This window comes from Triturus cristatus, chromosome 1_2, assembly GCF_964204655.1.
Source record: "Triturus cristatus chromosome 1_2, aTriCri1.1, whole genome shotgun sequence".
Taxonomy (NCBI): Eukaryota; Metazoa; Chordata; class Amphibia; order Caudata; family Salamandridae; genus Triturus; species Triturus cristatus.
In genome coordinates this window covers 1,093,514,046-1,093,538,700 of record NC_140580.1, presented here as the reverse complement: position 1 = coordinate 1,093,538,700, position 24,655 = coordinate 1,093,514,046, and the positions used below count along the sequence as shown (strand labels likewise).

Sequence of the window (24,655 nt, the reverse complement as noted above, 5' to 3'; positions counted from 1 at the left end):
ACCCCTTACTACAAGCTCTACAAGCAAAGTTAATTCCAGCTATTACATACAGGAGCGAGTGCCTCAGGGGAAAAGATGGAGACTTAGGAACAAACTGTGCTTTGATCAGCAAGAATAATCTTTGGCCTACCAAAATATGTCTCCCCCACAAATCAGGCTGGAGCTTGGGCTACAGTCACAAAAAATAGCTCGAAATGCTGCTTATGTGAAATGCTGGTTTAGGATCAGAAGCTCCGATAAGTACTCTCTGAATTTCCAGCTATGGAAAGAGATAAACAAGCAGAGCATGCACCCCAAGAGATAACCTGACCGCATCCATAAATGGATGGGAGCATAGATTGTCTTTCCCAGCCTCCGCTTTACTAGAGGAGGTGTTCCAGTCGGCGATACAAGAGGCCATTACTGAATACTTTACTATAAATACGGGCATGGTGGATACATATTCTATGCTATGGGATGCCTTCAAGGCATATATTCGGGGAGTTCGAGGCCGGGAGTTCTGCAGTCTATTCACGAGAGTCTCACTAGGGTTGAAGCTGACATTGCTCTATAAGATGCGGCCCCACACGAGCCGCAAAACTCAAACCGTGCCCTCATTTTGGAGTTTAATGAGCATGCCGACAGGGAGGCATCGTTGCTTGGCAAATTTCAGGTGGCGCGCGGGTACAGAGAGGGAGTGCCCTGGAAAAAGGCTGGCACTATTGGTGCCCCTCCAACCAGAGGCTCTGGTCATAGCAGCGGTGAAACACGCAGATGCCTTTGAGACAGGCGCACTCTCCTCCCCCGCGCCATGAGAGAGGCAGCCATCTCCTAGTTATTAAAACCAGGTAAGGATCCCACCAAATGCTCGTCTTATCGCCCAATCTCCCGAATCAATTTTGACAGTAAAATTCTTGCTAAAATATAGTCTTCTAGACTGGCCCTATTAATGGAACAGATCATTTCCCCAGTACAATCAGGCTTTATAAAGCATACATCTATGGCTCTAAACTTAACTGTCTTCTCTGTCATAAACCACATCAAACCAACTACTCTTGCAGCAGTGGCCCTACTGGATGCAGAGAAGGCCTTTGATTCTCTCAAATGGGCCTTCTTCACTACCACGCTGCGTAAACTAGGCATCCCAGGTAATTTTGTTGACCTGATTGCACTGTTGTATTCATCTCCACAAGCTTGGCTACTGGTGAATGGCTCTCTTCTCAGATTTCGATCGCACGAGGGACGCGACACTGATGTCCTCTATCCCCGCTGCTCTTTATAATAGCCCTGGACCCTTTGGTCCGCCACATGCAGGAGAAGCATAGGTTTCATGGTTTGCAATTTCCCCTCGGGTCCTCTGCTCATGTCCATGTATGCAGACGACATTGTACTATTTATAAAACACCTTCAAACCCTCAGAGGAAATTCTCAGCTATGGGGCCTTGTCCAGATTGAAGATAAATTGGGACAAATCAGAACCATTTCCTATTATGGCAGCAGCTGTGGCAGATGCGATTGAGCTTCCCTTGCGTAAGGGTGGCAACACCAACAAGTACCTTGGTGTACACCTGCACAGGGATAAGGAGCAGGTTATTCGTTTAAACTATGGACCCGACATGGCCAGCTTAGTACCCAGGTTGCACGATTGATTCAATTGACCTGGTCTATGGCCGGTCGAATTGCTCTTATCAAAATTAGTGTTAACCCATTCCTGCCGCTCACCTCCGAACGGGTGGTACAACACACTCCCATCAACGTAGGCTTAGATACTCTTGGTCCCCATTTCTGGAAGGTTGGGCACGCACACTAATGGAAATGGCTGTACACCCTGAGATGACGCATATGGACAACTTCATAGCCACCAGGCTACTAGGCACACTTCGTTCGACTGTCTCCTTCACATCCCCACCGGCTGACTTCACCCCCCTTACTATGCGGATATCTGATAAGGAAGGAACGCACTTTGTTACCAAGCTTTACAGGGATTGTTGGGCACACACAGGCCCACGACACCGGGGTTAGACGACGCTGGGAGGTGGTCTTGGGACACCCACTGACAGATAAGGAATGGTCTTTCTGCCTTGATCAGATACAGAAAATCTCTCTCAACCATAGGCACAAACTTCTCCACTTCAAATTCATCCACAGAGTCTACATCACCCCATGCCAACTGACTAAATTTGGCATATTGCTCCAAATGTAGAGCACTGGACGCAGATTTTGCTAACATGACCTGGCCATGTCCCCTTCTCACGACTTACTGGGTAGAGGTTTTTCAAATAATAGCTAAAGTAATCACCGCACCTCTCATTCCCTCTCAAAGGCTAGGCCTGCTGGGGTTGGTCACTCATATCAAACCATGTTACCGCAGATTTGTAGCCATCACACTGCTGCTTGCGAAAAAGGAAATAGCGATCCGCTGGGGGGCTAAACATTGCCCTACTAAAGCATTTTGGATGCGTAGCATGACCTATTGTAGCTTACAGACTGAAATATATGCTACACTCCAGCACCAACCTCAAGACCAAGAGATGCAAGTATGTGCAAAAGACCCCATATAACAGGCTCAACTCACTTCCTAAGCCTCATCCCCAGAACGACAGAAAGCCCATGAGAAGGGGGGGGGGACCCCCCCCCCACCGCCAGCCAATTTCCAGACTTAAATGTCACCCTCTTATTCTGTTCCTTTTAGCGGACCGTACCCCCGATATGTACTGTGAGTCCCGGAGATGGTAATCAGAACGCACCGCAACTAGTGCCACAAACTACAGGAGACTGCCCGACCCCCACTGATGTTGTCCTTGTAATTTGATTGCTTATTTGTCGGTTTGTGTAATTCTTGCATCATACAGATGTTCAATTTAGATTTTTTTCTGTCATTTCTTTTAAATAAACTAAAAATAAATTAAAAAAGCTCAGTGTCAGAGCAGGAGATATTTCACTGTTCACTTTCAAAAGAGGGCACAGCAAACATACAATGTCAAACTACAAAACAGGCAGCAATTCAGTGTCAAGGGAAGCCACAGTTAACATTGGTTTTATTCAGTGGTTCCATGAATACTTTATTACTTTAAGTGCTCAAGCACAGTGGCTACAAAGTACTTTCTTGGCAAACTTAATTATTGCACAGCTAATTGGCTATAAAAGAAGGCAGCCATTGGAAAAGTCTCTTGCGGGTTAAAACCGTTCTGGCAGGGAGTGAAGGCACAGGAGCTGCTGAAGGTCCCACGGTGGACGTCTCTAGACCTGAAGATCCGCTATCGCCCTCTCCAGTGGGTCGACTGACCAGAAATCATCCTCCCAGCCAAGGAACCAGCCCGTGAAGGTAGGAGGCTCGAAGCCCTGCTTCACGATAGAGATGGGCGTCCGCTTATCTCTGTTGGCAGGGTCGCTTTCGATGTACTTGGAAGCTTTATAAACAAGAGATAAATAAAAAGTTAATCAATAACTACTGAAAAAAGGAAGCATAGAGTCAAGAATAGCTTCTAAATGGTCATCAGTATTAAGCAGATGGCATTGCATAAAGTTAACCATTAACAGCCAATGACAAGAAGGCAACATTTGATGCATCACATCCTCTTTTTTTAAAGCCACACAACTGGGGCAGTATTATACAAAGTGCCCCGGGGGCCCAACAGCAATTTGGGCCTATGCTTTGCATCCCTAGGACACTATTACCAAAGGGACTGCAGACGATTACATGAGATCCCGCTCCAGGCAGGTGCATTCACTCACTGGGGGATAACCGTCCCTATTAAACGTGAGCTGGAGTTAGTCATCTGTTAAGAGGATTCGCATGTTTAAAAGGCTGGTCTGCTGTTCACCAGTGCAGGCACGCGCTCGCACATGCACTCACTCCTTAGCTGGAATAAGATGCTCTCCCAGTCTGCACGAGCCACACCCAGTTAAAGGAGGGTCATGGAGCAGAGTGGGACAGTGTACCCTGTTTGAAATACAGCCCCTTGTTTCCCAAGCACAGCAACGCAGAAGATGCTACGCAAAACAGTAATCACTCCATGAAAGTTAGGAGTAAGAGCTCTTTTTTTTACAAGTTCCCAGTAAAAAAAAAAAAAAATAGGAACGAAACCTTAAGGTATAGATATCAGTTTATATACTTTATGGTGCACAGGGGATTCTAAGGTGCAAAGGATGCCCTTAAAGTACAGAATTAAACATTTTTGCTCAAATGAGAGAGAAGTTTGATAACAATTCAGCGATACTTTGAAATCCTTTTGGGGTTTCCTTGGAAATAGCAGAGGGGAGCTTGTGTGATGGCACACTTCCAGGAAAGGAATCCCTGCAGTACAGGGCTGATCTGTGTCTAGTAGACAAGAACAAGTTAATTGCCTTCGGTAATGAGATTTAAGGTGGATAGTCCAACTGCAGATTTACTCACCTCTTATTCTCCTCCAGGTGTTCGACTGCATGCAGAAAGCTGAGACCGCTCTCTTGCACTGATAGGTTGTACCTCAGCTCTGAGATCCAACCCAGATAGGACATCACAGCCATGTAAGGTGCCAGTCTGGTGCACTAATAGTTTCCCTACTTATTTCCTTGCCCTCAGGAGTTAAGGATAATCATATCCAAAGTTTGTTTTGCTCTGTCTGGCAAATTTCATTCTCAGTTCATGGCCACTCCTCAGAATAGGCAGACAGTTGGATTGGTTCAAAATCTGCAGGTAGAAGATCCACCAAAAATAACATTGCCACAGGTAAGTAACTTGTTTTTCTGATCAATACTTCCACCTGCAGATTCCTCACCTCTTGAATCTGTACCTTCCAGGAACAGAGGGTCGATTGTCAAACCAAACTCTCTCAACACAGATCTGGTAAAAAAGGCACTCTGCAAGCTTCAGCTTAGGGACACGAGGCAATATAGGCTGAAGCCACATTGCAGCCCAGCAAATATCTAACACAGGCCCACCCTGGCACAGTCCAAGGCCATCAGCTGACACCTTGGCAAGGGCATAGTACATCTTGATGCAGAAGACAATCCAGCAGGAAATTGCCCATTTATCAGTCACTTTGTCCTTCTTTGTGCCAGCATCACCGAGTAAAAGTTGGTTATCAACTTGAAACTCGCCGGTTCAATCAATATTCAAAGCAGAGCCCTACGAGGGGTCAGAGGGCTCATCTTTTCCTCCCCCTTGATGGAATGCAGAGGTGGTAAAGTCAGCAAGATCTTGGATTGCCCCACATTAAATGGCATGGCTCTTTTGGGAAGAAAAGAAGCCCTAGTCCCTAGGAACAATTTGGTCTGGAAACAAGGATGCGAAAGGAGGCTTAACAGAATGGAAACAGGTCGATAACCTATCTAGCCAATGTAAAAAGCTTTCAGAACACCAAACTTTAAAATCAGGTCGCAATAGTCAACCGTACCTGGGTTCAATTTGTGAACATATGAGGAAAGTGAACACCAGATTAAGTTTCCACTGTGACGTAACAAATGGTGAAAGAGGAAACAATGAGTCATACCCTTCAAAAACTCCATAACAGTAGGAGACTTAAAGGTTACTTGTTTGCTATTTAAACTTTACTTTGCTGGATAAGCGGTCGCTGTTTAAGTGCCCACTGTAAATCCTTATCACGCTAGAGACCGTGCAACGTCCAACATATTCTGACAAATGCACTTCCTCAGCACATAAAGCAACAAAATGGGATCAACATCCGTAACTTGGTAGTGGGGTGATGGGGATGAGCAGATCAGGTTGACCACCTTTGCAGATGGGTGAAGAGAGCTCAGGTTGCCCTGCTCAATATATCGGCATGAGGCAGAGGCTGTGGAGGTTCAGATACAGATCCTGCACCTACATTAGGAGCGTAGATTTGCCCTGAGCAGAAGCAGAATAGAAGTAAACATACGTAGGTGAAGCAGTTCAGAAAACCACACCCTTCTTGGCCCATCAGGTGTGATCAAATTCATATGCACACATCCTAGTGGAACTACAAAATAACCAGAGGATTCCGAGGGATGGGACACATGGTGGAGAGGGTAGGACCACCTCAGCTCAAATGTGTTCCCCAGTTCTCCGTGATGTGGAAACTACAGAGCTGCAAGTAGTTTGTTGTTGGGAATGACAAGAGTCACCCAGAGGTGGGGAGCTTCCCCAGTGTTCACAAATGGATTGAACCAGCTACGGGTGAAAAAGTCACTCCAATTTGGCAACGTGGCATTCACAAAGTTAATCAACCAGCACATTGATGGAGTGGTTAACAGCCAGCCCAACATGAGCCCAAACACAAAACCACAGTCCTAGCGCTGCCAGACAGAGGGAAAAAGCCCACAATACCCAGTTAGTTCACACACCAAAATGCAGTTGCGTTGTCCTTCAGGACCTGAACTGAGATCATGTATGGAAGGCGGGAATGCCTCGAGTCAGGTGGATCACCCAGAGCTAGAGTAGATGATATGGAGTTTGTTCAGTGAGAGGCCTCAAACCTCTGATTTTCAATGCACAAAGATGACCACCCAACCAAGGTGACGAGGTATCACTCACCACTGGTCACTGCAGGTGGAGGATAGAATGGCTTCCCGCAAATTAGGTGGCCCATCAACAACCAAGGCTACAGGTCTTGAGCAAATCTGGAGAAATCTAAAAGCAGCGTATCAGGACTCCCTAGTGCTAGGCACACTAAAAGCATGGTCCCCACTTAAGTGCATATATGTACTATGGAGCAGGGGTAACCAGCTTGATGCATAGAGCACGCAGACTCAGAACTAATAGAGTAAGAGTAGCTCCCTCCTGAAACATCAAGATTTTAGCTTGAATGTCCCAGTCCAACTGAGAAGGTGGGAAGACCTTAAGAGATGGAGAGTTCAGACACCCTCTGATAAATAGGGGAGGGCTAGAGGTAGGAGTTGGGGAGGTTGATAGAGAATCACAGGTCAAAGATCAAGGAGATTCTGAATGGCAGACGGCACACCAGCCGTGGCAAGTCAGCATTCAGGAGCCAGCCATCAAGCTATGAGGATACAGATTCCCAGTCTTGCAAAGGTGCACCGCAGCCACCCATTTCACCTTAAGACAAAAGGGACTTAAATAGAAGGACCACAAATCTGTGGGGGATGGAGCCCACTACAGAATGCAGGTACCTCCAGTGCAACTGCACGACTGGTATATAAAACTAAGCATCTTGCTGCGGATACCACACATTCTTTCAGTTCTAGAGCAAAGATGACGTGTGGAAGGGAAATCATTTTGAGTCCCTCCTTGTAGAAGGAGTTCATAGTACCAAGTACTCAAAAATCTCTTTCCTGCCCAGTCTCATTCTCTGGAACCAACTCTATAGGCTTTTTCTCAGAGAACAAACCTCCTGCTGCAGAACGCAAACATGGTCAGACATAACTGAGTGGATGGGAGAAGATAAGTCAGTGAAGGGCGTAGCCTGGCTCGACATCAGGACACAGTCTGGTGTGAAGTGTCAGCATATCAAGAGAAAGGACACCCACCCCCCATACAGAACCCATGTGCTTCCTAAAGGTTAGATTTAAATGTTTTTCATGGGGAAGAGGGGGCAGCTGGAAAAATGAGAACTCTTGCAGATGTCTTCAAGGGATTTCAGCACTGCAAAAACTAAATTGGGGCTGCTCCACATGCTGCGAGGACTAGTGTTCTAAATAGTGGAATAGTCCCTGAACTTGTGGTAATGTTAGTGAAACTAGAACATATGGGAAGCCGATCACAAGGTGAGGACTGTCGTCCAATCTGGTTTCAAGTGCACGAGGGATGAATAGGTCTACTCATTGAAAAAGCAAGCAGCATAGAGATACGGTTCACCTGAAGACTCCCCAAGAAAAAATTAGAGTGCATCTAAGCATGGCGGATGACTGCTATTGAAGAGCTCGTGGATCTGGCCACTGAATCCACAATGTCCAAGCCAGAGCCAATTGTATTCTTGGCACATCTTGCCCTGCATTTACAACCTCTACAAAATGGTGCGAAGGAGATTGAGCAAGTTCAGAATAACTATTTGCACAAATTATAGGAGTAATGGGCCAGAGGTCATGTTGCATTTGTGAAGCAAATGGCAGCCTCTCCAAAGAAGATACATTTTCCCCCCATCGCCTCATATCTCTTAGACTATCTGGTAGGGAAGTAGACTGGGTTCTTCTTGGAGAATAAGGAAGCCTGAACTGCGAGCCTTCCAGGGAGTGGGGAGCCATCAAACATTTTAGGTCCACAAGCACTGGATACTTCAGTGCCAAAGAAGCCGTTTTCTCCATGCAGCAAGGATGGGGTCTGTCAATGCTTCACTGAATAGCAGTAAGGGCTCCAAGCTGAAAAAGGCACACTGCAGAATTTCCAGGAGGTAGTTAGCTTTGTTCTCTTCTACAAGTAATGGCTGCTGAAGGAATTCTGATATGTAGACCGCTGTGAATTATGCCAGCGGGCAGCCCCTAGTGGCCACACCAGGCGCACCTCAGTTGAGGAGGAGGGGTGGGCGGAGGGTGTAGGCCGCTGGCATTCGGCAGGGCCAAATAGTCACCACTTTCAGTATCTTTTGTGGGGGAGAAAAGAACTTACACCTCACTGCGGTCTTCATCGTGGTGAACCAGGATGTGGTTCTGAATGAGGTCTTAATGGGAGCCAAAAAGCTCATGAAGCTGGACAATAGCCATCACGAGACAAAGGCCTGTAATGAGACTAACGCCATAATTGTGTCTTGTATCTAGATCGGACCAAAATGTTCTAGAGTTTTAAGAAAGTTGGTCACAGGCTAGAACGGATAGTCAAGAACAGCACTTGCAACAAATCACGCATTGAATCGGGCCACTGCAATTTCACCAGTAAACATTGGTCAGTAGTTTATTTCCCCCACTCAGTCAAATGGTCGGGTAAACAGAATTGGATAGAAAACCTCAGCTAATAAAATACTTAAAAGCCTATTTGTTTTTATACTAGGTACTGTACAACACAATAGTGGCATCGTTCCTTTTCCTCCAATAATGCCCTTAAAGATCTGAATGTTTAGGAAGAGGTCCACAATTGGTGTGGAATAAGCTTTTCAGAACAGCATTTCTTCATTATTGCGTCTTAAAGTAGAGCATACATCTGCATAGTGACTCTTTGCTTGGCCAGTGGCAGAGAATAGGCAAGTAGCAAAGGGGATAGGATGGCATCAGCGCACATAGTGGGGCTCAGCATGCCAGAGCAAGGCAACATGGCAGAGCATGGTAGCACCTCAGACAGGTAAGCCAGATCAAGTGGGAAAGGCCCAGACAGCAAGCACAACAGGAGAGCGACAAGGTAAGAAACCGTGGTCAAGAAGGCAAGAGAAAGCTATACAGGAAGGGCAGAGTAAACAAAGTGGAAAGAGCAGTAAGGAAAGGCAATAGGAGGGGATGATTGGAGGGCAGAGAGGGGACAAGGTAGAGGATGGAAAAAGGTCAAGCGGAAAAGGGGAGAGAAAGTGAAAGAACAGAAGGGGCAAAAACATGAAAGAAGTGGGAATTAGGTTTGTGTGGGAAATGGGGTGAAAGAGGTGTGAGCGGGTCTGAATAAGTGAGCGAAAGATAAAAATAGGTAGAAATTAAGAGGAACAAAGTGGGAATAAGCAAGACTGCAATTCATGAGAGAATGTAAAGAGAAAGTGAAGAAATGTAGAGTGAGAAAGTGTGAAGAAAAAAAAGGACTAAGGAAGGAAAAGGGAGAGGTATCTAAAAAAGGAAGAGGAGAGAAATGGGAGACAAGGAGCAGGGCCAGGAATGATTAGAATGCAATGCAGAGAAAGAGTGGGCGAAATGAAGGGAAAAAGGACAAGGGGTGATGGAAAATCAGCTTACCAGATGCAATGGCTTCCTTCTTCTCCGACTCCTGCGCTTCGTTTCCAACCCAGACAAACACCTGATGAAACAGAAATGCATAAAGATGAGACTAGCACTACTGAATGCATACCCAAAATGAGTGACACAAGTACCAGTGTTTATAGAACAGAGTAAGTCCATAAGCAGTCCAGAGTGTCAAGAGACTGTTTAGTAGGCATTCTGTAGCATATTTATTGACTTTGGAATATGTATTTGTGGGTTAGAGGGCAGTCCGTCAACTCACGTACAGCAGGTTTACATTTAAAAGAATGTATGAAGTGACACATTTATGCTACCACAAACACATTTGAACACCAACTTAAATGGTGCTACTCGGACAGTGACATAATGCAGCGACTAAACTGAGCTCCACAGGTCCACCATTTTGGAACAATCTAATATCGCATTATTCTCACCATTAGAATTACATTACAGTTGCTTCCCAACTCAGCTAAAGACTAAATGAATGCCTTACTAGTGGCAGGGACGAACCTCGAACAGTCTATTGCATGAAGCAGTGAGATAATCGTGATATTACATTTCCAATAACTAGTGGATCCCCAAGGAACATTATGAAGAATTGTAATTCTACATAGACAAAGAGGGTTGGGGCAACATGATAACACAAGACCAGAGGTACTGTGGCTTATACATGTCCCCAGAAACCATACATGTCCACGAGAGAACCTAATTCACCGTTTTACATATTGGTATTTTATGTTATACAGAGCATCTGTGAAGTCTAGGTTTATCAAAGGTTGGGTCCGGAAATTGATGGGATTAAGTCTTTCCTGACAATTGTTTTAGACAAGGTACAATACCCTAATTACTTACAATAAAACCGATACATTGCTAAATGCAGGCTGCCCGGTCAGTACTAACTGGTTTATTTTCGATGCTGCATCAACTAAAATCAAGGACCATTATATAAACAAACAGGAAATTAAATTTAAGGGTCCCCAGGCCCTTTCTGGCTTTCTATCTTCCTGCCTATATAGAATCAGAAACCTCTACAGCAGGTGTTACTTTCATTCACTCAAAGGATTTCCATGCGCTTGGCCACAATTCATCAATTCCTTATTTTTTTTCACATTGTCTCTTGCATTGATTAAACATTAAATTCTGAGCTAAAGCACCTCCTTTCACTTTATTGGTCTCCAATTACATTTAACATACTAGTCTTTTATTAGGGATTTATGTACCATGCCTACCTCCCAAAATGTGTACACAAAGAAGATTTTTTCTAAGTAACTAATTTGATTATGAAGTAATCCGGAATAACCCAAATGATTTTACTCTAACAAGAGCACAAAGTCACTGTGCAGTATAGTTTGGTACCAACACGTGGCGTAAACTGCAATGTAGTGGCTTTCTACATGGATGGATGGACCAGCATGGAAGCTCAAAAATTAAACTCATTTTTTACATACTTCGACTGGGTCAAAACCCCCCTGTGAGACAGTGTCTGGAATTCAATGGAATAAAACATGAATCCAGCATTGAAAAGATCTTTCCACAGTTATTTAAAGCGGAAAGATAAGAAAATAAAGGCTTTTAAATCCTACTTCAGCCAAGCACAAAGCCTCCTAGATTAAACGGTAAGGTTTTCTCTGTCCTTTGGATAATAAAGAAAGCGTAATCATTAGAAGGTCTGTTCAAGAAAAAACACTTAAAAAGTATACATAAAGCAGCGATAACCGCTTATTGTATTGAAGATTTCCACTTTTGATCTGCAATGGTGGAACTTTAGTTGACTATCAAATGGAGGATTAGTTTCTTAATCTGAGAATAAAGGAAGCATTTTTGCCATCTGATGGAAATGTAACACTTTTCTTACAATCTGTTACAACACGAAGCATTACCCCTTAACATTTGGAAAGTATGTGCGCCAGGTTTTGTTTTTTGAACATTACACCGCTTTGCTGTGCTCTGTCAACAATATTGCAAATTACTTGAAAGATCTTCCATTATATTGCATCAACACAGGTTTGAGATACTAACAGAATCAAATAACACAAAGAATGTAAGCTCTCAAAAGGAAGTTAGATTGAGGATTAGTGATCACACATCAAATACATCACGTCATTTCATTTCAAGCAGCAAACATGACATTGTGCTCAGTTAAATAAACCACCCCACTTCATCCACTAGACACTTGTGTGGCACAAATGTATATCCATATTTAATATGTGCGCTTTAGTGGACATTTGCCAGAGCTTTGTACAACAGTCTCCCGGATGTGTACACAAGTACATACCTGATCCCAAGAGTCAAGAAGCATGACGTCATCGGGAGCAAGGTCATCCTGTGTGATTTCGCCGGGAACTTCTTCAATCTGAAACAAACGAGGCACCAGGTGATTAAAGATAGTAAATAAATGCAAGATTTTAACTATCAGTCTACTGAAGTGTCCCTCATTCACTAGCTCTTGGCAAGCCATCTCCTGGGCCTCGTTGAAGGTTTGGAGACTGGGAGGCAAAGCCAATGCGGTAAGGGAGGCCCGGATGGGGCTTTCCAAGCCTCAGCCCGCCTATCAAATCTATGTGGCTGATGTTCTAGTCCTTTTCAGCAAAAGGAGTGGTTAGCTAAAGGACAGGTACCCCTTTTGTAAAAATGTACATTGCTGTGTAGTATTTTCTTCCCCAAAGCAAGAGTGTTTTTGAAAAACAAAATACAGCTCCTCGGTGCACTACAAGAGACATACCAGTGCACCAAGGACATTTGCATTCCGGGGCAGGAAAGGATAGCAGAACCAAGCTTGTAAACCTAGCAGGGTCTCCCAACGCTACAAAGGGGGCCGGACTGCGGGCTGGCCGGTCACAACGGGGTTTCTGACAAAGGAGCTATCCGAGTCTCCAAAGTCCGAAACAGCACTGTGAGGTGGGGGTGAAGAGAATTATGCTCCAAAGTGCAGATAGGAAAACATAACACTGGAAGGGCAAAGGGCCCGCCCACTCCCACCCACCCCCACCATGTGATCCAACACTTTATTCTTAAAATATTTTGTTCTAGTTATTTCAGTCTGCCCAGAGAAAGCTGCTGCTCTCCGCTGGTGGCCTCTACACTTCACCTAACCATTATTTACAGGAAAGTCAAATTCTCCATGCTGGGGGGGGGGGGGGGGGGGGGGGGGGGGAAGAGGAGGTGGGGGGAGTTTTTATAACTTTACACCCCCTTGAAAGCATTCACACCTCCAATAGTCAGTCTGTCTCCATTTAGGTGCCCAATTAAGGTTTTTTTTTTTGCAAGTCCCTTTAATTTTTTTTTTTGTCGAGACGCATGTGCATAATTAAAAAGGGAGCCAAAGCTTTTTCCTATGTGACCATTACGTTATTGCACCTTTTAACTGTGCAAATGATTAATTCTTGCTATGTCTAAGAAGGTGCTGAAGCAAGGTTGAACCCATAAAGGAGGCGTCACAGTAATGCCACTTCAAATGGAGTATGGGGAGAAAAAAAAAATTGTATCTGGCACTGGGATCAGCAGATAAGAGGGTCACTGGCTGCTGATAATACACTCACGTGCTGCTCTAATGACCGGTGAGCAAGAATACACATACCTGAAGCAAGTCACAAGCCAACATGTAGTATGTGAATCATTGCGGGAAGTAGCAAGACAGTTTCGCTCATTGAGGGGTAACAAAACAATGAATGCCCAAAGAAAATAAAGATGGGCATCAAAAATTTCGCCTCACATGTGCCAGAGACGTTGCATGATTTCCCTCTTTACTTTTCCATATACCTTATCGTGTTCATTCCTTCATCTTTCAATTTTAGGAGTGGTGGGGTTCTGAGGTAACAAATTTAGGTTCCTCTATTTAACAAAAATAAATTGCAATACGTGACTGATAAAAGTAAGATTTTTTTTTAAAGAAGCGGATTCATTTGACAAATATTTGAAACGTGCGAGTGTTTGACGTTCATTTATGTAGGCAGTCTCCTGATGAAGGGGAATGTGATTCCGACCCAGGAATGCTCAATCCTAAATGCAGCCCAGCTCTTAAAACACTTGTTCCCAAGCACACCATGATGGTCTGTGGTACGTCATTGAGGGAGTGGAATGGGACGAGGCAAGGTTTTAGGATGGTACAGCCAGAGACATGTCTCGCAAGCAATCATATCAAAAGTTCTCAATTAGCATAAAGCTTGTGCCTGCGCCAAGATAAAGGAATCATGTTCATTCTCTGAACCAACGTACAATGAAGCGTCCAGTCTTGTTGGAACAGGCGAAGAGTCGCAGAGGATGCGTATTGATTCTGCTCTTCAGTCGGGAGGATGTGCGATAAGCGGCTTTTCCACCAAGAGCTGCCCAGAAATCATCTGCAAAGAAATACAAAAAAGGTGCATCACACAAGCGATTAGTCAGACGTTTCATACATTTAGCCTCAGACTGCACACACAAAGGGAATACTGATTTTGGCACGGGTATATATCAGATGTATGGCCTTTTATAATTTGCCCAAGTGGTTCAGAGCTGCTTAAAAATCTTTTTGGCAATTTAAAGGAGAAACATTCTTCCAACAACGAACAAGAACAAGATCCAAGATGAACATATTTGAAATGGTAAACATTTAGTGAAAGAATACGTGAATTTGTTTTTTATTCAAAGTTGCTGACAATCTTTTAAACTGCGATTTTAGATTTGCTTTTTGTATTTCGAAAGCATGCCTCTACTTTAGTGACAAGGTTTGAGGTTTAGCAGCATTACTGCTGCACGTTAAGCATTGACAAATCTATTACCTTAAACACAAAATAAACCATGCATCTTAATACATGGATTCCAAGATCAGCGGAATTACAGGCTCACAGCCTACGCCCGTGGCAAGAAATAGAGCATATGGTAAATATTCCTCTGTTTGAAATTGTCAATTTCTTTTCATGTCATGGAAAATCAATACCGAATGGTAACTACGTTTAATAAGCTTGACAACTTTTGTTGCTTAAGCGTTGGACATAGGATGTGCTCAAAGTCTGGAATGTTTCTAGCAGATAGTTTTCCCATGGTAAGCCAGACATGAGGTCTTTGTCTCTAGAGTGGATAGGTTGAATAACTAAAGCAAACATCTTTGCAAAACCTTGATTGCATATTCAAAATAAAATTATTCTATGCATATTTCAAAACATATCAAAGTCTCAGTTGGGCCTCGTGCATCAACTAGATGCTTGAAAAAAATATATAATTCTTTGCAGTTTCATGGTTTACAAGCCTATAGTGCAAGACTAAGATCTCCATAAATTATCACTGGCCAGAACTCAACATAAGATGGGTTCTCAGACAAAACCATAAATGTTTATAAAGAAATAAAAGGTGAATTAGCATCTGCAACATTTTTGTTAGCGTCCTAAACAAGATTGCTTTGAAGCGACTTCCTAGAAGAGATAGTGAGAATTGTGGTGCTCATCACGAAATCCAATCAGTTTTAAGACCCAAGAAATTCCCTCACTTCTTGATCCCACAAGTCTAAAGTTTCTCTAGTTTTGGTGGAGAGGACAACACGTTCACAAGAAAGCAAATGGGAAGCAGGGAAATCCATTGTTGCTTTTGTTTAACACTTTACACAACATTGGGGCCAGGCAGTGTTTGCATTATTGGACACCTGGTTCACAAACTATAGAACTAATTGCCCCATTAACTGACAAATTCTCAACAAAAAAAAAAGAAATTTCAAGTCAATGCAGTTAATATTTCTTGTATTGAGAGTAAAGTTCTACACTCCCTTGTAAAAGATGAGGGTCCATCTGCGAGTACAAATTACCATATCCAAACACAAGTTTACTTTTTTCCAATAATAGTGGTCCTATCCGATCTAGAGCTATATCTTGGACGTTACATGTATGCACCACTTTAGTTTAAATGCAAGAACAAATTGCCACTTAAGAATCGAGGATTGCAGAGACATGAACGATCCACAGAGAAAGCCACTGAGGTATCCCTTTACAGAACAAAGTCCTACCTGTCTCGCGACCTTCGGCTATTGAGGACGCCTGCAAACCAAGAATGTTTGTCAGCTCTTGGGCACCTCGTTTCTCAGGATCACTGGCTCCTTGACCCATCCAAATGTAGGTGTTGGATGGAGTCTTTAGAACAAAGGCATCATTGGAGTTCAGATTAGTGGCAGTGGCATCCACCTAGATGAGAAAAAAAATGTATTCCACGGAACATTAGATCTACAACACAGTTCCATTGCAAGTAAGCCCTAGCGTTGAATTCACAGATTAGCTACCAAACGCAATGCATGTGGTGTGATTGAGTGCAACAAATTTTACAACAAAAGTGAGAATCATCAAAAGAATAGACTCCATTCCCAAAGTTGTGGATTTTAGTTCAGAGTTTGTTCACCAGTTATATGTACAGTCCATGCACTTCGCCCTGCAAAAAAGCTGCAGTTTTGCTGGGAAACAAATCAATAACTTACAGCTCTAGAGGAGTGAGACAGCCGACTTCAGTTTTCACAGAGTGTACCAATAACTAAGGCTGAGGAAACTATCCTTATGCTGAAAAAAGTGCTCATTTACACAGACACCATTGCAGTGCTAGAAAATATTCAGCAAACATCTCAAATTTAAAACCAGAATGATGCATCTGAAAAGAGGATTATAGGCCACAAAGACAGGAAGATCAGTTTTCAGTAAGATAGAGGAAGGGAAGGGCAAGCAAAAACCTACCTCAACTGCTCGAGTGAAGCCGGAAGAGCTGGCGCGGACCTGGAACAGGCGAGTTTCTGCAGGTGTGGACTGACCTCCATCCCGCGATGTTCCACCCTGGTATACCACCAAAGGCTTTCCACCAAATAAGCTGAGAAGATGAGCTGGCTCTTTGCCCTGGACCACCCGCACCTGTCAAGGCAAAAGTAATGATGGCAGGCAGGCTTAGAGTAAAATTGAGAGAGATTTCCCCATCAAGGACATTTACAGTGTTAGAAATACAGCAGTTAACATGATTATAACAGAAAATCATCATTTGGCCTCAAACCTGAAAACTTCTAACAGTGCATACACAAGATAAACTGGATTATTGCCACTATGGCAGCTGAACCGCATATTTTGTTAAACAGTCAGACTTCACAACCACCAAAGTGTAAAACTATAGACTTCTAAATGTAGGATGCATGGAAAGCTCTTATAATAGAATATACTTTCAAAATTATTCATCTTACTTTGCTATCCACATAAGGAACTTATGGTGCAGGGCTTAATGAAGTCATTCCTAGGAGCAAAATTTCATTTGCTAGCTACCTGCATCAATTATTCTGATCTTCAGTCCTTATAGGGTAACCTTTTAAGCAGTCTAAAATTCTTACTAATGCAGCAATTTTTGCAGAAATGCTCCCTTTGTTTCAGAAGTAAAATCTAAACGGGATGAAGAACTTGACTTGCTTTCTGTAAAGGTTTCCCTTTGTGGGCATTGGCCAATGGGTGGTCAGTCAAGAGACACGATTAGACATCCAGTCCGTGGTGCATAAAGCTTCATGCACCAGCACCCTGCTGCAGAGTACTACACAGTTACAATTTACTCCTTAAGTGTGACCTACCCCACATCTCGAGTCTGTAGCATAACAGTGTCTTGTGACAGTATAAACACAAATCTATGTTGCTGTAATGAAAAATCTGTGGCAGAATGCTATCCAGTAATCTTGCTGTAATTCCTTCCACTTGTATTCAATGTGAATGGTAATTTGTGCATTGGTTCCAATGAAGGGTTGGACTCCCAAAAAACACCAACACACTGGAATCTGTTGAAATGAGTGTTCTAGGTGGTGGTAAAATAGAAAGGACTTGATAATAAGTATTTTAAAGAAACATTACATTCTGCTTCGACATACAGTTAAAGCAGTCCGTAATGTACTGTAAGTGATGCAGGCGACAACTAACTTTAAACTAAAGCCAACAGCTAAGATGAGCGTTCTTACAGCAAAAAGGTAATGGAGGTGGGAGGGTGGTGGGGGTTCCCAAGCATCAGACAAAATGTTTTCACTTTAAAGAGTAATATAGATTGTAGTTGCTTCTCTAGGAGCTCTATGAAGTCTTGTGAATGTTCCAATAAACTCGGATCTAATCACAAACTGATCAGTTCATCAATATGGAGTGGATGTATTGGATCCCAAGTTTCGGATTTCTTTTTTTGCTATAGATTCTTCTATAGCCAAACAAAGGGGTCGTCGGGTGCTGCAGTAGATCGAGATGGTACTTTAGAATGGCACGGCTTAGAAAGTGATGTCATTAGGCGTGTCCTCAATAGTTTGCAATGAAAAGCTCAACCAGCATCAAGTACCATGACTCGCGGCCCACCTGGGTGCATTCAAGGCAGTAATTGACCTCCACATAATCACTTCGAGTGATTCTCCACCCCCTGCCCCCCTCCCCCCACCCCCCACGCACCTGGAGATACTCACAGGCGAGTAGCACACTTTACAAATCCGATTGATTATCAGGGATCTGGGCAGACGTGTACACATATTCCATCCATTAAGGGCACATCATGCCAGTTGGACGCTCTACTGTATTCTTATTTGCCAAATCTGTTTTTGAATGTTTGGTGAATTCAGAGGAATCATTATCAACTTGCGACCGATTTAAGCCTGCGGACGTGTGGTGTGGTGCAGTAGTGTGTCTTGCTAGCCAGTATTGCCGCTTGGTTCCATCAAGATAACATAAAACATGCAGGGTTCCCATTAATATGGGCGTGGCTCAATGACCCACTGGAAGGCAACCACCATCCCACTGTGAACACATCTTTTTTTTTATACATGAAGTACAAGAGGCTCTTGTCTGAACACGGAGTATGTCCTCTGCATAATGTATTTGTACAAACTCTAATCAATTTGAATATATGGTTTTTCACCTGAAAAAGGCTATAAGAGTCTAGTGAATGCAAAACTGCATGAATGTTCATTGAAAAGTTACATCACCTATTTTGTTTAATAACACATAAGGTGAATGGTTAACACAGATGATAGATGGGGAAATGCAAATCAGGTGGGTGCCAGGTTGACAATATAGGCGTGTGATCCTTTTTGTTAATTTATTTTCAGAGAATGTACAGAGCAGATACTTTGAAGCCAGTTTCGCAAAAATACTCCTCTCCCTTGCTTAACCTCACATATCAGCTCTCTCGCACTCTTCCTCGCCATTTTTCTCTTCTAGTTTCTCCATACGTCATCTTTCTAGTCTCCCTTTTTATATAATTGATCCGTTTCCCCTGCCCCAGTCTTTGGCGTCTTATCCACTAGCTACAGACTCCTTACCACTCGTCCCTTTCTTGCCCCAGCAAACACCCCCCCCCCCCCCTTAGCAATCATTTCCTCACCTGTTTTTTCAACTCCGACATTTCTCCCTCGCTCTTGGCTAGATTTCTCACCAATTGTTCTTCTCTCACCAATGTCCCACTTGTGTCCCACAACCTTGCCTGTGGCTTATTCACCTCTTTTTCATCACCTTCATCTGTAAACTATTTTTCCTTCCCATCCCACCTGTTCTCATAACCCGCTTCTCTTCATCACCCCTATTAATGCCTATCCCTAGGTCTTCTCCTTCAGCTGTCTTTTACCCAACTCCATAGCCTCACTCAAGTGTCTCCACCTCCGCAGTCCCTTAATCTATTTCTCACCTGGATCTCCTTTCACCTCGGTTGACTCTTTCAAGCCCATCTCCATTTAGTCTTAGTCTCACCCTCTTACCAGTCTACCGCATCTCGGTCAGTCTTTATCACCTCTCAGCGCTCACACCCACTTTCCAGTTTCTCTCAAGTTTGGGTTTCTTACACTTCTCGACCATCTTACATCTTTTTCACAAGTCTCTATTTATCAGCTCTGTTTTTATCATGGTCTCGCACACATGCTCCCACACACTCTCTGCCTTTCACCAGTTAACTGGAGTGTGATCTTCCTCCCTACTTTCCTGGCCACATCTCTGAGCTGGATGGGTGAACTGAAAGCCACTCTGCTGTCTTGGTGCTACCTCTTTCCATCGATCCATTCTCTAGCCCTCTCCTTGGGAGTGCTTTCTCTCCTCACTCTCCTGAAGCCCACCCACCCCGATCCTCCTGAAGTGGACCCCGGGGAGCTGGGAAACACGAGGCACCAGTTGGGACCCTGGGCTTTGAAAACCAGCCTGCAAGGTCTCTAGCCCAGAAGGGAAATGCCTAGGGGGAATAACAGGCCTCTGCCGTAGTTCCCCTTCAGAAGTCTTGTTTTTAACAGGTCCTCTACTAGAAACAGTAATGAAGGCTTGTCAATTTTTGATCATGTTTTATGTCTTCAGGTCCAACCTCCACAGTAATCTGAGGGGCAACTCAAGGGAGCCACCAGGTCACAAAAGGTGTTGTATGGCAACAATGTCTTGCAGCCTTTACACGGTTACATTATTTTGAAACAAATGCCCCTTCATGCTACAGAAATTTAACAAAGCTCAGACAGTTCTCTTTAATTTCAGTTTCTTGCACTGACTTTGCCACCTTTGAGGCCAGGGGTCGCAAACAGGCAGTGCCAGGGGTCTTGTAAGGGGCAAACCAGGGGTTGCTGATGGGACTCCTGGTGACCCATAAATGGCATCCTTTAGGGGCAAAAATGTGATAATTCTATGGTCACTGTATGAAGAAACCTTGCGCCATAATTGTGGAGGCAGACAGACCAAAAATGACAGCACAAAATACCAGTTTCCATTTGTAACACACAGGCAACGGTAGAGTTAAAGACCAAGTATGGGCTGTGTCGAGAGTAGGTGAAAGGTGCGAGGAGAGAAGCCGCTATCTGCATATACACGAGATGCGCCCTTTCCAGGTTAGAAAAAGATTGGTTGTTAACAGGTCCAGCTTAGAAATATTTTCCCATTTGATTCCATGGGAGAACACTACACTGGTTTCTCGCAAAAGTAATTTTAAAGACGACATCATGGTAACGTGCATTGGAATAATCCAAAATGTTGACTAATGGAGTATACAACGGTTTGTTGCATTTCGTTTACTACAGTAGATCGTGATGCCATGTTCCTTCTAGCGATGCTCCGGTGTGACCAGCAGCCTCATCCTGGATCATGGGCAGGCCACGCTACTCTCCTCACACATCTTAATGAAACGGAGTGAACAGGTAAATCTTCCTGGTCTTCAATCTAACCTGTAAACCGGTCTTTGAATGATGCAGCAGTAGCACCTTTCAGATTTCATCGGGGAGGTCCTGCTCTTTCACTTCCTCCAAGCATCGCTATCTGGATTGACTTCACTTCCTGTTCCAGGCTGGGTCTCGTCAATTGCAGACATCCTGTTTACAAATCCTCCCACGGTCAGCTTTGAGGTTACATAGTTTCCACTTCCCATGACCCTTCTCTACACAACGATCCAATTTTCTGCTCTTCGCCTTACAGCCGCTAAAGGACTTGTAGGCTCATCTCCGATAATTCAGTCGGAGTTTTTTTTTTTGGTCCTTTAGTTCGCTTGGTATGCTTCATCACCCGGCAGGTTGTCAGACCTGCCTGCGCATGGTAATGGTAAATTTCTATTCAAATCGTGCCATCTTTTGCCCGCTGTGCCAGAGAAAGCTCCTTGCGCTTGCTCATTTCTGATCCTTTATCGAATCCAACACTCTTCAACCTTTTGGGTGTTCATTTAAAACAATTTTCCCACCTCACTTCATTATCTTTTCTATCGCTCCGCCTGCTTTCTTATTCCAAATCCTTCATGCACTCCCGCTTCAGTCTCACCTTAATCCTTCGTACTTCACCGCCCTGTGATCTTGGCTACTGCTAGCGTATCTGTCAATAACCAGATTAATTCTCTCAATGTGGCCATGTTAACCCTCGCTGGCATTTTTATGTAATATGCGTTCCTCCCAATGAACTTCCTGCCTGGATTAGACACGGTTCTCTCACTTTCTAAATTCACAAATTGATGTACCGCACCTTTACTAAAAGTATGGTTGGACCATGCAAGGGTTATTACCATCACCAGTACTTTGCCTTAAGTGCCCAACAGCAAAAGTGCATTTTTCTACAGCTCCCCGCTGCAACTGGACTCCCTTTGCTGTCCTCACCTGATGGTGCAGCAGGGCCCCACCTCACCTATACACTGGCCCTTTAAAATATCATACAAACTTCACAAGTTCCTCAGATGTGGTCAACATTTCCGTTGTTTAACCCGGTGTTGCACTGGAGACCAATGGCAAACCCACAGTATGCACAAAGTAAGTTTTGCTAAACAGATCAAGAACAGGCGCTTTACTAATAGGATTTGTTTTTGCATCCGAAACAAAACATCTAGAAGTATAGACATGGACAACCGGATTTTCAACCTTGCTTGCTCCACGTTTGTTTTATATCCTATTAAACTGAATATGTTTTGCATCCATCGACTCTCCTGGGAGATAGTCTTGCATTCACAACTACCCTAAAAAAAAAAAATACAAAAAAAAATTAAAAATCCTGCATTATTCCGACGGCTACCTCCATATTGACGAAACCCCTACCTCAGTTTACAATAGATCTCATAATGTGCACTATGTTGATTTCCTTTAAGAACCATTATGTCTCCATGAGAAGAGCCATTTTCCAGCATACATGATAAATCTCATTTGCTGTCCTCGGATCTAGGGTCTTGCATGGTGTTACATGTTAGTAACCAGCTCCTAGGACCGGATGATGGGGGATACTCCCGTCGAGGCCTGGCCGCTGCGCCTACAGTGCTAACTTGGATCTACTTTTTAATTGGAATTTTTTTTTTTTTAACTATCAGGTGTTCTTACTATAGTGTTTGAAACAATACACAGATAAAAAAAAAAACTGTCAGGCTACTAGAATAGAAATAGATTGAGCGGTCGGGATATGGGGGGGCCTAGGGGCAATCGAGTTTCATTTTTACAGCACATTCACTTTAACCCCTAAGAACCAGGAGTAAACTGAATAAATGGCGTATACAGAGAACCTCTGCCAGCCGGGTACCCTGGTCCCAAAGAGACCGCGTGACAACTGATCTGCATGGGCTTCAATATGACATGGTAGGAAGAGTCCTCCAAGCCACTAGTCAAAACAGTCATCACACCACGGACCTTGGCTTATGCGTACCTTACACATGCATACACAGACCTAAACACCTCTGATTGCACGCGTCTAGGTCTGGACATGCATCTGTGAATGTTCATAAGTTCTCAAAACGTCAACTGATGCACAGGCGTGAAAACAGACCAACATGAAGACCATCTCAGGGAGCGGGTGAGTGACGAGTGGGTACCCAAAGAAAGTATACAGATGCATGCACAAAGACCTGATGTAATCAGAGGCACTCCCACAAACTATGAGCATCTGTGGATGAACACCACAGACCTAATGAACATCTTAAGATGCATGTACGCATATCTTCAACAGCTCTTGATTATACCACCACTATTATCTACATGTGTGCATTCAGACAATATTAACACCTTAATAAATGGTATACCATCCCCAAGTGTATGCATGATTACACGTCTCGTGAACATTGGAGATATATATATATATATATATATATATATACACACACACACTTTAATATCTAGAGGTGCACAGGCTTATACACAGGGCATGTGAACATTTCTTCAGGTGTGTGTTAGCTGCCACTATGAACATTGACAAATGCCTTGAAACTACCATTTTGAACAACAAGGCATGCATGTGCAGTCCTTTTAACATCTCCAAATACACGCACAGACAATGCTCATGCATACACGCATCTTATGATCGATCATCTCTGGGTGCGTGCGCTCACATCTACACAGACACCTGTATGAGCGCACACAGACCATGTAAACACCTTTAGATGCACATGCACACATGTAATGAAAATCTACAGAAATGCAGACCCCATTTGTGACTCTGCACATGAATGTGCACAAGCCGTGTACCCCAGGTCTAGATTTGGATAGACAAACACTGGCTCGTCCTTCTCAGCCCATCTTTTCACTTTCACACCCATTATCTGAGGGAAGCAAACACTTACTGCTTTAAGTTCCCTGAAGAGACAGCACTTATTAGCCACAATGAGTTTTGGGAAGACAGGGCGGAATCCGAAGTGCAGTTGAAACGCCTGAATTTTCCATCTCTACAGACCATTTAAAGACATCCGACATTCTCTCCATAAAGGATAACATTACTGGCCACTGGGTTAGGGGTTGCAGCATATCTCCAGGAAATAAGCTATTGGAATTCTTGCACAATCAATAGCACGTGGTCCTAAGCCACACACGCTCTATTCATTTATCAAAAATTTTGAAATCTTTGGGATGGCTAGTGGAGGATGACCACATTTTATTTATGCCGAAACCATTGCATTTAAGAGCACTCTCCTCCACAGAAATGCCATGCTGTCAGACTGAGAACTAGCTCGAAGAGGGAAGCAAAGAAAATTCACAAAAATTGATGTTCCAGAGAAACGCAATGTAGACAAACTAAAAGTCAATGGATTTTAAATCACTTTTTTGGGAACAAATCCCGAAAGTTGTTTTACCCGGTAATCTCAGTATTACAATTACTGCTCCACATCATAATTCCTCTACTTTGCCTTCCTAACAAACCTGCCTCATCCACTCCTACCAACAGCAGCTACAAGGTACCAAACATTGACTAGTCTGGTTTTACATGGAGCTTCTTGAGATATTCCTAGTGGGGGGTGGAGGGGGGATTTGGAGACTTCTTAAGCTTTCCTGTGAAGATCAGGGTAGGTTGGCCTGCAGCTCTGTCTGGCTGATCGCCCAACTACTGGAGATTAGGACCACCCAAGATCACACATGCAATCTGCAGTGAATGTCAATACCAGGTGTAGGTGGTTTACTCAGATAAATGTACACAAAGCAGATGGCTGGGTGAATCGATAAACCAGACCTTTCTGGGCTAGCAAGAGACCCAAATCTCAA

General features: G+C 43.7%; 1 protein-coding gene across 8 annotated transcripts in view; it reads right to left on the bottom strand.

Annotated features, from left to right (window-relative positions):
- Positions 1–3,000: 3,000 nt before the first annotated feature.
- GSN (gelsolin) overlaps positions 3,001–24,655 on the bottom strand; it is a 191,906-nt gene continuing 170,251 nt past the window's right edge. For all 8 annotated transcript variants that reach the window (XM_085613684.1, XM_085613681.1, XM_085613682.1 and 5 more), the window contains exons 12-17: positions 16,449–16,619; positions 15,737–15,911; positions 13,981–14,102; positions 12,041–12,118; positions 9,763–9,823; positions 3,001–3,389 (exon numbers count right to left, since the gene is read on the bottom strand). In XM_085613684.1, the coding sequence (XP_085469810.1) occupies positions 3,220–3,389; positions 9,763–9,823; positions 12,041–12,118; positions 13,981–14,102; positions 15,737–15,911; positions 16,449–16,619 (777 nt within the window). In that variant the 3' untranslated portion in view covers positions 3,001–3,219. The remainder of the gene's footprint in view (positions 3,390–9,762; positions 9,824–12,040; positions 12,119–13,980; positions 14,103–15,736; positions 15,912–16,448; positions 16,620–24,655) is intronic.